Below are 11093 nucleotides of genomic sequence, written 5' to 3'. Positions count from 1 at the left end.
TATGTGTGTTTGACAGACAGATTATGAATAAAACCCCAAGTCCCCAGTCTGCTGTGAGACAGACAGAAAGGAGGTACAAGAGGTGACGGTTCAGAGTAATCTTGGGCTTCTGCAGAAACTCTGTCATGACCTTATTACATCACTGGAGCTCTGCGTTTCTTATGGACCTGGTGGCAGCTGCTCTCAAAAGTAACACCCTGCCTCAAACGTGCAAAGAACTAACAGAGTGAGCCGTACCCTGCCAATACTATATGCTGATTTCATGTTTCATCTTAGAAGCTCTCTTAAAGACAGTATTCTGCAGTTTATACATCATATCCTGCTGTAGTGAGAAAAGTATCTAGTAACAGGAGAAGAGAGCTGGGAGAAGTAATTAACACATTTTCCCCCCATCTCAAATACATGCACATACTGCTATGAATAACTTCTTTTTTTCCTTAGAAAAAGTTAATTTGCTGTCTGAGAACCTTATCCTTCATCTTAACTCTTCCAAAAGCCCAGCTGCATTTTCAGTAATGTTTCATGACCTATTGGACCCTCTCAACTCACTTGAAAAAAACGTGGAGTGCTGAGGAGTAGGTGTTAAAATCTTGTCTGTGTTTTTCTCCTGCATTAATAAAATAGTTAAAAGGGAAGATCTGGTAGCTGACAGGACACTTTGGAGGAGGAAGGAATTTAAGCAATCCCCTTCCAAACAGGCACCAGTACTTCTTCTACTCATTTCCTTTTATATTGCACAACTCCACAGAATGCTTTATATATATATATATATATATATATAAATTATGTGTATATTATATATACACATACAGACATTCACAACTAAATTTCCCCCAGCTCAGTCTCTGACCAGAATAAAAGTTGCAGGTTTCCAAACCACTGAGACATAACTTCTTAATTCAATTAAAAAAATACATAAAAAAATCTGCAGGTACCAAGAAGACAATAGAATTATGCAATGCATGTTTATAAAGGCTAAATCATGACAGATATAAACACACTTTTCTCTGAATTGGCTCCCCTTTGACCCTTGCATCTGTGCAAAACTCAATTAATTCATAGGTATATGACAAGCACTTTTATAACGGGAAAGGAAACTGCTATTATGCTTTCATTATCATCCATCATCATGGTAACATCAGGCCACATCAGAGACAGTATGACTAAAATCGTGAGTTTGAACAACAGTTAGTTATATAAGTGGGTTATTTAACTACCAGAGGATCAGACGACCAAATTCATCAATTGATGAGCTTCCCCAGAATTAAACAAGAGATAAATCTGGCTCTATTTTTAGCCAAGTCATGCAAAGAGTGATACTCTGCTATATAAAAACGTAGCATGTCTTAGCATTTGCTCTCCAGATGTTTAATATAAATAATATTTGTTGTTTCATTGTATATTACAGATATGGAGACTTCTAGCTGCTCTTTGACTTCTGCTGGGAAAAAAGATCAGCCATGCATATAAATGCAGTATATGGAATAATTTTAGTTACATAATGTGTAATGATATTGCAAATTATGATTCATTTTATCTATCTTTTATACAAGGCAAGAAGGGAACATTTAACTTATCTAATTAGACATGTTGCATAAGATAGGCCATAGGACTTTCTTGAATAAATTCCTGCTTGAAGCACAGAATAGCTTTTAGCAGAGCATCCAGTGTTGATTTTTAAATTCCCTACAATGGTAAATCTATCACAGTGTTTAGTAGGCTGAGAGTATGCAGACACAAACAGAATCACAGAACAGGTTAATTAACCATAATTCACCAGACCATGACTAACTGCAGATCAATTCTAGATAGATTTCTTTTCGTTCCCTCATGTGTCCCATGCCTGTGCCTCCCCCCACACCCCCACCCCTTCTTTTGGCAGTACAGTGACCATGCAATTGTGGCAGAGTCTCCAACAAGTCTCTAGAAACAGAAAGCTACAACAAAATGGTGGCTCCTGCTTTTCCACCTGCCAGATCGTCTCCTAGGTTATGTATCTTGGAAAGTTTCTGTCTCTTCCTACCCTAGACCAGGACAAGAGAACAGCCTTAAAATCACCAGAAAGTTAGGAAGCAGGGCAGGCATAATGGCTGTTTCTCTTAATCAGCATATCCCATGTTTGAACCAAACTGAACCACGTTTCACTGTATTGCACCATATTTGCAGGAGTGCCACTTAGCGCAGGAAATATAACCTGCTGTTCCTCAGGATGCCTCTGTTTATAGAATTCGAACCCAAGTAAGTGGACCACTAAAATGTTTCATTTGAGTAAATGTTATTAAACACCCAAAACATTGATAATCCCAAGAATGTTTTACATTGGCAGTGCAAGACCTCCAAAATATGTTGTACTATAACCTGTCACATGTCATGAGGTTCCTTGTATTTACAATTTCCTTATAATCTTAAGAGAGGTTGTTGTACTTAACAGGCTCTGTGGTATAAACTGTGCACACTGGGAATCACACAGATCAAACACACACGGCGTGCAATTAGTGCATGTAGCAAGAAAGCACATTTTAGTATTTTTCTAAGGTAGAAAACTCTGGGACAATGTGGAGAATGCAGAGCCCTTATCTGGAGACATATGAACGACCTCTGGAATGAACACACCATGAGTGTCAGGATACGTAAGCCGATGGGAAATTTCTGGCTTATCTGACTCCACTATACTGTCAAATACCACTTACATGCGTTTTACTGCAAACTCACGGGGTAGCGACCCTGAGCAAAACACAGCCCATCCCAATGGCTCCAGTGTGATAAGCACGGAAATGGTGAAAACATACAGCACTTACCCAGAGGCTGTTGGAGTGCTGAGCATCTCCTTGATGTTCCAGACGTTAAAATTCATTTTTTCAAGATTGACTGTTAGAAAGGAAAAATACAAGATCTGTCAATTGCCTGTGTCAGAATAAAACCACCCACAGGGCCACCAGCTGCACCCTGATGGCGGCAGCACCCCATCGGCCTCATCGCCTTGCAGCCAGGGCATTTTTGGGGCTGGGAGTGAGGGAAGGCTTCCCCTGGGCCCTGTCCCCATAGGATTCATGTACTGCCGGAGCTAGGGGCAGTTTGTGCACGTTTCCTCCCTCATCGCCCCCTCTATGGACCTCCCTCCCCACTCCCCAGGCATGCATGGCCTCCTCCCTCCTACCCGGTGTCTGCAATGTCACGGTGCTGCCCACACTCTGCCAGTAACACTGCAAGGAGGAGAAATAAGAAAAAGAGTTACAGCCCCCTTAGGACAGAGCACACCAGCTGCAGGGGGAGCTGAGGGGCACCTGCAGCCCCAGGGAGGCCCAGCCAACATGGCTGACGTGGCCGACGTGGCCACCCTGGGGCTGGGCCTGGCGGCTCCCTGCAGGTTCGGGGTGCAGCCAGCATCTAGGTGGGGGGCTCGGGGGTCCCCCCTGATGTGGGCTGTTCCCAGGCAGATGGGGGGGGCACCCCTGTTCTGGGTGAAGGGGGTGCTTGGGGCTCAGTGCCCCTGAGCTGGTCCCTAATGGCAGCCATAGCACACCAGGTGGCTTCGTGCCCATGGGCTGTGCGGTCTTTTGTGTCAACAGTGCTCTCAGAAATGTAGAACGGCTTAATTTTACCCACTAGTATGACAGAAATAACCCATGATCTAAACATGCCCTGGAGAAAGATTCTCAAATATGGTTTTACTGGAATTTTTTCATTGCACGTCAGTATCCTCCTCATCTTCGGGAATGGAAAATGGGCATGCTTACTTGCCTGTTTTTTTCCCTTTAATTCAAAGTATTTTTAATGCTGGTTAAACTGTTTGGTTGTCAGTTTTGAAGAAGCTCCATAAGCACTAAACCACTGCAGAAATAAGGCTGCTGTAAATTTACAGATAGATTAGAGAAGCTCGTCACATCCCCTTCACGCTCCTCCTGCCTGGAGAGCAAGTTTTAGTGTTAACAGCAGCCTGGAGCTCCGAGGTGTCAAAACAATGCCTGTGTTGTGTGTCATCCCGAACAACAGCAACGTTGATGTATATATCTGCTTTCCTTAACAAATCCTGCAGAACTGAAGCTTTCACTTAAATAATTCTGGACTTTTACCCATAACAGACTTCTTGGAGCAACTCTGCTGCTTGTTTTTGCTTGTAACTACACGGCTACATCTGGTGTAAATAGCTCAAATTTATCTCCACGGCTTGTTAACTCTTGACCGTGTGATGATCCAGTGGTGGAAAGATTTTCTAGGACTGAAGCGGAGAATTGCAGGCTGTCTGTGATCCCACTGCAGTGATCTGATAATGGCCAAGCTGTCAAAGGCTTGAAGCCTAACCTTCCTCCAGAGAGCGCTGCTGTGGGGGACACCTGTGGCTATGGCACTAGTTGAGTAAATAAAGGCTTTGCTCTGCTTTGTACAGCTCAGTTGTACAGACTAACACCCAGTTCTGCTATCACTGCACTGAGGTCGAATTCAGACCTGTATCACAAATGGTGGTTTTCTGTCCTTTTATTGTTCATAATTGGAAAGTCTAGAACTCCCTTCATAGGAGACCACAGCGCCCTGTATCCATTTACAGCACTTCCACTGGTATTAGGAAAGGATTTGCTGGTACTTTGTGCACCAGCTATAGGACTTGGCACCCGCTTGGTGCATTATTTTAAGTTATTATGCAGAGCTATTCATATTTCTGATGTGGCTGGAGCTTTCTGGTTTGAGTGTCTACTGAGTTTGTGGAACATGATAAATGAGATTTTGTATTTCCATCTCCCCAACAGCAGAAAGAAATTTCTATAAGGAAACACATTTTTTTAATTATAGGTTTGACAGCTAACTCCAGTCCCAGTCTCCCCCCAGTCTGTAGCAGAGCTCTGTGGAGATCAGCAGTGTTGCCTGGTGCTGGCTTGTAGCAACAGCTCCTAGCATTAGGGAATTTGGCCAGATACTTGAAGGTTTTCATTTAGTAAAAATTAAAAGAACATGCCAGGAGATAGCAATATATCTTGTACATTCCTCAACTGTTTTTCTTTCATTCGTTAGCATTTCATTAGCAGCTCACATGAGCTCTTCAGTTAATAATTTGTCAGTCTTAAGCGCAGCCAAGGCCATCATTCGTTTTGCCTTTTTGCCTGAAGATTTCTCCTTCCATCCCAAGATGTCCTTGGCTATTGTCCTGGCCACTCTCTTCCCCTAATTTGGATGGGATCCGGGTCTAGTGCCCAAAAGTGAAGATAGAAAAGAATGAGCAATCCAAACTTTTAGAATAGGTCACGGATTTTTCTCTGTTTATCTCAAGTGAAACAGTCAAGCCAAATGGAGCTGCAGTGGGTGGACGTGTCCCAACCCCCCCAAAATGTGCAGGAGGTAAGAGTGCTAATAAAAGAGAGAAGCTCTCTGCAGGGCAGGGGCTGCTGGCCCCACCAGGCTGGCACCATTGGCACTGGAAATGTCACTGCAGCAGGGACACATGACAGTGAGGTGCTCCTAAGCCGTGGCTTCCCTCTCTCACAGCTGGCACAGTCTTGCTTTTGGAAAAATCAGTGCCAGGCACCGGCACCCGCTGCACAGCCCCCTGTCACTGGAAGGGAACGCTGCAGAGGAGGTGCGCAGGACTGTCAGCGTGCTGGTGACTCAGCGCCTGATTTATCCTGTCCATGCAATGCTTCCACGGGACAAGCTCATTAATCAGGTCTGCGTCTCCAATGCAACTCCATGATTTAGGGTCCCACACAACAAAAGTTGTGGTGAGAGTGAAGTTCTTACGAGCCTCAGCGGCTTCTGGAAAGGGCTGGCAGGCTGGGGAGAGGTACCACGGCTGTCCCCTCCCTGCACTCCTGGAAGAAAAAGCCCACCAGGGCCAAGCTTGTTGGGGGGGTGTTGTGAAAATAGGACGCTGCTGCAATATTCACGGGAGAGGGCCAGAGCCCCCACATGCTGTGCTTGGAGGATGGGATCTCTCTTTCCAGCCCCCAGACCTCCCAGCACGGCGCAAGCTGCTGACTTTGTCCAGCTGCCAGCGCATGCCCCCCGCTGCTGAGGCATGGCTCAAACACGCATTCAGGGCCCCCTGCTGATCCTGCTTCTGGCACAGCTGTGGTTTCTATGGCAACTCCAGAGGTGGATGCAGGGATACTCCAGCCGAGGTACCAGGTATCCCAGGATATTCTTCCCAAAACAGAGGCAAGCAGCTCCTCTCTGACCCATGCCCAGCATTTCCTGTGCAGTGCCCCGGCACATGGCACAGCCGGCCACGGCACTGCTCTGGCTGCTGTCGCGCTCTGCGGTGCCTCGGCCGCCCGTTTCCCCCTGTGCTACCCACCTGAGGATCGCACCGTCCGTCTTCTCCGAAAGGTCAGGCATTCACGCTTGATATTTACCCGGACCTGTGAGATCTTTCTAATGTCATCTCATTAAGACTGAATCCCTCGGCTGTGTCTGCGGCCGCTGCTCTGTGCTGTGGGGTGCGTGACTTTGCATGGAGCTAAAAGCAACAAGGCTCAGGCAGGACCACGGTGCTGAGCGACCTGGGACATCTGTCCCCACACCCATCTCGCCGTGCGCCCCTGAATGACACCCACAGACGTCACCAGCACTGAGCTTACCTTCCCATCCTGATGCCAGTAAGTGGGAAATGTGGTGTTCCTCCTTCCCCAGGCACCAGACCATACTCCAGCCAGTGTGCTGGTGCTATGGTGAGAACACGGGCTCCAGAGCAGCCACCCCAGGCAACCCAGGCAGCCGGCAGCCAGGTCAGGAGCAGCTGGAGGAGCACCCCAAGCTGGGCAGTAGGGTGGGAGTCCCGTGGGTAGCAGGAGACAGGGACCTCTTGTCTCATGTAGGAGATGTCTCTTCTCTTGCCAAGCCTCTTATTTCTCAGCAGCATTTTCCCGGGGTTTTCCAGCAGCCACCTCCATCCCGTCCTCTCTCGCGCTCCAGCTCCCTCTGATAAAACTCCTCTCTCTGCCACTGTGTTCACCCCCTGAAGCCTCTTTGCCCCGTGGTGCAGAGCCCCATTGGGGAAGAGCTCGCTGGGCTCCCCCTTGGGTTTTCCCAATGGGCTGCAGCACATCCCCGCCCACAGCAGGACAACACGACTGCAGCAGGGTAAAACTGCACGTGTTTCATTTATTCGAGGTGCTACGTCACCTCCTAGGCACTGAGCTACAGGGCACCTCTGCGCTACATGAGACATTGACTGGGTCTACGACAACACAGCACTCACTGCTACACACACGGCACGGACATGGGGCCGAACGGGGCGGCACGGCGGTGACAGCCCTGCCTCCGCGGCTCCCCGCACCGGCGGCCTCGGCCCTCCCCAGGCACCGGGACAGCAGGATTTGTCCCTGGGCTCTTCTGCCGTGGGACAGCGGCAGCACCTGGCGGTGCGGGAACCCAGAGGGATTTCGGATGCATTGCAAATAAACCGTGGCCGCTGCGGCGCCCGGCATCGCGGGACAGCGGCTCCCCAGAGCTGGGCCGCCCCTGCACGGGCACACGCACACCCTGTCCCCGTCTTCAGGCACTTGGTGCTCCGCCGGGGCTGCTCCCCAGGCTGTGGGGTCTCTCTCAGGGCACCTCCCGCAGGCACAGGGCCTCCACGGCGCCGCTGGGGCCCTGCGCAACCCCGCCGATGACGAAGAGCAGGCCGGGGGCCGAGCAGCTGGAGCAGGAGCAGCGGCCGGTGGGCATGGGGGGCAGCGGCTCCCACCTCTTCCGCAAGAGGCTGAACCCCTCCACCGAGTCCAGGGGGCACGACTGGTTCCCTGCAAGAGACGGCACGGCCTCAGCCCCTCTCTGCGCACCCCAGGCTCTGCCGTACCCCGTTCGAAGGCTTTTAATGCCCCAGCTGAATCCCACTAATTGTGGCTGGTCCCTGAGCCCTCGGCGGCAGGGGATCTGCAGTCCCAGCAGTAATTACACGGGGGCACAGCGGGATTAGCAGCATCCCCAGGGTGACGGCTGCCGGCACCCCACCGCTCGCCTTCCCTCCTCCTGCCCTGCCGCCAGCTCGGCGTGCCCCGAGCCCTGGCCGTGTGGCTGGGTGCTGCGGCTGCCCCGGGCAGCCCTCCCTGCAGCGTCCCTGCCGCTGAATGGCAGCACTGACCTTTCCCCAGCTCTCTCGGGAGAGGGATGCGGCGCTGCAGCCCTGCGCAGCCGGGCTGAGCCAGCATGCGGCGCACAGCGCCGGGGAAACGCAGCCGTGGGGCAAAAGCAGCCCTGTGGGGAGCACCAGCAGCCCCTGGGAAGGGCAGTAGGGTCTCCCAGTTTCGCCCACGCTTGGGGGGCACAGGAGGGCCGTGGGGGACAGAATTGGGGCTGTGTGGCTGCTGAGCATGCAGCAACGCTGCTGTGGTTTTGTGCAGCCCCGGGGCTGTGCAGGGGGTGAAAGATGAGAGGTGTTCATGCACCGAGAGCCCATCTCCCCACCGCTGCTGCACCGGTCAGCAACGTGCCGCAGAGGACGGGGAAGGGAACGCGGCCGCACGGCTCCCCCAGGTGTTACCGAGGCCGCCCACGGCCACCACTCGTCCTCCCAGGCAGCCGGCCACGAAGTCGGCTCTCTTCTCCCTCATGCGGATGGCGCGGCTGGGCTTGCTCCAGGCACCTGGAGGGCAGAGGCCGTCAGCATCGCCCCCCAGACCCCGCGCTGCAGGCACCATCCGGGACGCCGGGGCTCACCCTGCACAGGGTCGAACATCTCCACGGTGTTGACAAAGTGGGGTCGGGAGTAGAAGTTGTGAGGCCCCGGCTGCTGCAGCCCCCCAAGGCTGAAGAAGACGCCGTCGGCCGTGGCACAGGCGGCGAAAGCGCGGCGGCTGGGCACGCTGGGGTAGCGCGTCCAGCTCCTCGTCTCCAGGTCGAAGGCCTCGAAGGCGGTGACGGGCAGCTTGCCCTGCCGGCCCCCTGCACACAGACGAGATGCTGAGGCTGCCGGCACCCCGAGGGGCAGCCGGCACCGCCAGCAATGCCCAGCTGCAGTGCCGGGGCATGGTCTGCATGGAGTGAGCTTGAGGTGTGCCGGGGGCTGTGGGGGAAATCCCCCCCGTCCACTGGGGGGTGCTCGGCTCGCCCACCTACCCAGGAGGAAGATCTTGTTGCCCTGCAGGAAGGCGGATGCCCCGTAGCAGGGGGTGGGCATGGAGGGCAGGGGCTGCCAGTGGTCCTTTGCCGGCTCGTAGACGCGGACCAGCGCCTGCGGAGAGGTGTCTGCTCCCATTCCCCCCAGCGCGTAGACGGCACCGTCTGCGAAACCAGCAGGGGTGAGGCAGGGAGGGCTCCCCACCCCACAGCCAGACACCGCCGCGGGGTGGCTGGGGACAGCGGGCACGGCGAGGCCTGATGCCGGCAGTGCCCTGACCCCGCTCGGACCCCTTGCCCGCCCCAGCCGCCCGGAGCAGAGCCCGGCACCAGGCCATCGGCTCTAATTATCCTCGGCAGCACCATCTCCCTGGAGACACCATGGCAACACAGCCATGCTGCCAAATCCCTCTCCCGCCGCCGCCGGCACCCCTGCCCGCGCCCACCACGGCCCCGCTGGCCCCCTGCCCCAGGGTGATGCCACTACATCCCCAGCCCGGGAGCCAACACGCGCATCCTCTACGGGACCCTCATCCACAGGCTGTGCCGAGGCTCGGAGATGAAGTTCGGACAGAGCCCGGCGGCTGAGCACCCGTCCCCATCGCCCACCTCTCTGCACGGCCGCGATGCCCATGGAAGGCTGGGCCAGCGCCGCCTTCTTCTCCCACTTGCCCTCATCCACGTGGTAGACCTCGACGGAGGCGAGGGGGCTCTGCGAGGCGTCCACGCCGCCCACCACCAGGATCTGCTTGCCCACGGCGAGGGCGGCGGCACCGGCCCGCGGCGTGGGCAGCGGCGGGAGCGTGGTCCAGCGCTGGGCCGGGAGGTCGAGCACCTCGGTGGCGCCCAGCGCGCGCCCGTTGCCCCCGCAGCCGCCCAGCACGAAGAGCTGCCCGTCGCGGTGCGCCGCGCTGCAGTACACGCGCCGCGTGGGCATGGCGGGGAAGGCGACCCACGCGAAGGCGCCCGCGCCCGCCGCCGCCATGGGACGGCTCAGCCGCCCGGGGGGTCCCCGGGCCCGGGCCCCGCCGTGCCACCCATCCGGCCCACGGTGCCGGCGGGGCTCGGCTTGGCGCTGGCCCGGATCCCACCGGGCTCCTGCGGGGGAGAGCGGAGGGGTCAGCACCGGGCACCGACAGACCCCTTCGGGAGCCCCGGGAGCGGCATGGCTCCCCGCTGCTGGGCTCCCGGTGCCCGGCACGCACCCCACGGGGTTCTCAGCCCCGGGGACTCCCGGTGACCAGCCCGTACCCGCCTGCCCTCCCGCTCCCCGAGGTTCCCGGTGCACGGTCCTGTTCCCCCGGGGGCTCCCGGTGCACGGCCCCGGCCCCCCCAGGTCTCCCTCTCCCCGGGGGCTCCCGGTGCACAGCCCGCACCCCCCGCTGCTCCCGCACCCCGGGGTTCCCGGCGCGCACGGTTCGCGTCCCCAGGGGCTCCCGCACCCCGGGGTTCCCGCTCCCCGCCCCGGCCTCCTCCCGGGGCTCCCGGTGCGCACCCCCGGAGCCGCCCCGCCGCCCCCGGGCCGGTCCCGCCGCCGCAGCCCGGGAGCGGGGCAGGCACCGCAGCCGCGCTCACCTCGCCGCCCGTTCCGCCGCTCGCAGCTCCGCGCCGCCGCCCGCCCCGGGTCCGCCCGCTGCCGGTGGGGGCGGCGCCGCGTCCGCCCGCTCCCGTTCCCCCCCCCCCCCTCCCTTCCCGGTACCTGCCCCCGGGCCCCGCTCCCGCCGTCCTGCCCGCCCCGGTGCCACCGGGCTCGCAGCGCCCTGCCCGGTTCACCGTGCGCCAGGGAGGCACCGGAGGGAAGGGGCCGGAGCCCCCCTGCCCGCCGCCGCTGCCGCACCGGGGCTCGCCCCCAGGGGATCCAAGTTTGGGGGGCACAGGGGGGGGGGCGACCAGGACCGGAGGCAGGCAGGGGGGGAGCCCACTGCGCCCTCACCGCCTGGAAATTCCTCCCCACTTTGCTGAGCTGCGGGAGCGAACGCGGAGGGAAAGGCGCAGCCCCTGGTCGCGCAGCCAGAGGTGAGGGCAGGAAGGGAACTCGCAGCAGG

At 56.4% G+C, this 11093-nt stretch overlaps 1 protein-coding gene across 2 annotated transcripts; it reads right to left on the bottom strand.

Annotated features, from left to right (window-relative positions):
• Positions 1 to 7072: 7072 nt before the first annotated feature.
• On the bottom strand, positions 7073 to 10674 carry KLHDC8B (kelch domain containing 8B). 2 transcript variants are annotated; one of them, XM_035546702.2, is made up of 6 exons: positions 10624 to 10674; positions 9658 to 10146; positions 9049 to 9213; positions 8650 to 8874; positions 8474 to 8575; positions 7073 to 7733 (listed from the first exon to the last, which is right to left on the bottom strand). In XM_035546702.2, the coding sequence occupies exons 2-6, from the start codon at positions 10031 to 10033 to the stop codon at positions 7537 to 7539; spliced, it is 1065 nt and encodes a 354-aa protein (XP_035402595.1). In that variant the 5' UTR covers positions 10034 to 10146; positions 10624 to 10674; the 3' UTR covers positions 7073 to 7536. The 2 variants fall into 2 exon arrangements, with proteins under 2 accessions (XP_035402595.1, XP_035402596.1); XM_035546703.2 differs by having other exon boundaries at positions 9721 to 10146.
• Positions 10675 to 11093: the final 419 nt, after the last annotated feature.

This window comes from Cygnus atratus, chromosome 10 (assembly GCF_013377495.2).
Source record: "Cygnus atratus isolate AKBS03 ecotype Queensland, Australia chromosome 10, CAtr_DNAZoo_HiC_assembly, whole genome shotgun sequence".
In the NCBI taxonomy this organism is placed as follows: Eukaryota; Metazoa; Chordata; class Aves; order Anseriformes; family Anatidae; genus Cygnus; species Cygnus atratus.
The sequence above is the reverse complement of the archived record's forward strand: the minus strand, read 5'-3'. Positions and strand labels throughout refer to the sequence as shown.

Coding starts and splice junctions, on each gene's coding strand:
- KLHDC8B (XM_035546702.2), bottom strand. CDS start 10,033: ATGGCGGCGGCGGGCGCGGGCGCCTTCGCGTGGGTCGCCTTCCCCGCC. Junction 9,214..9,657: donor CATCGCGGCCGTGCAGAGAG/GTGGGCGATGGG, acceptor CTGGTTTCGCAG/ACGGTGCCGTCTACGCGCTG. Junction 8,875..9,048: donor CAACAAGATCTTCCTCCTGG/GTAGGTGGGCGA, acceptor GTCTGTGTGCAG/GGGGCCGGCAGGGCAAGCTG.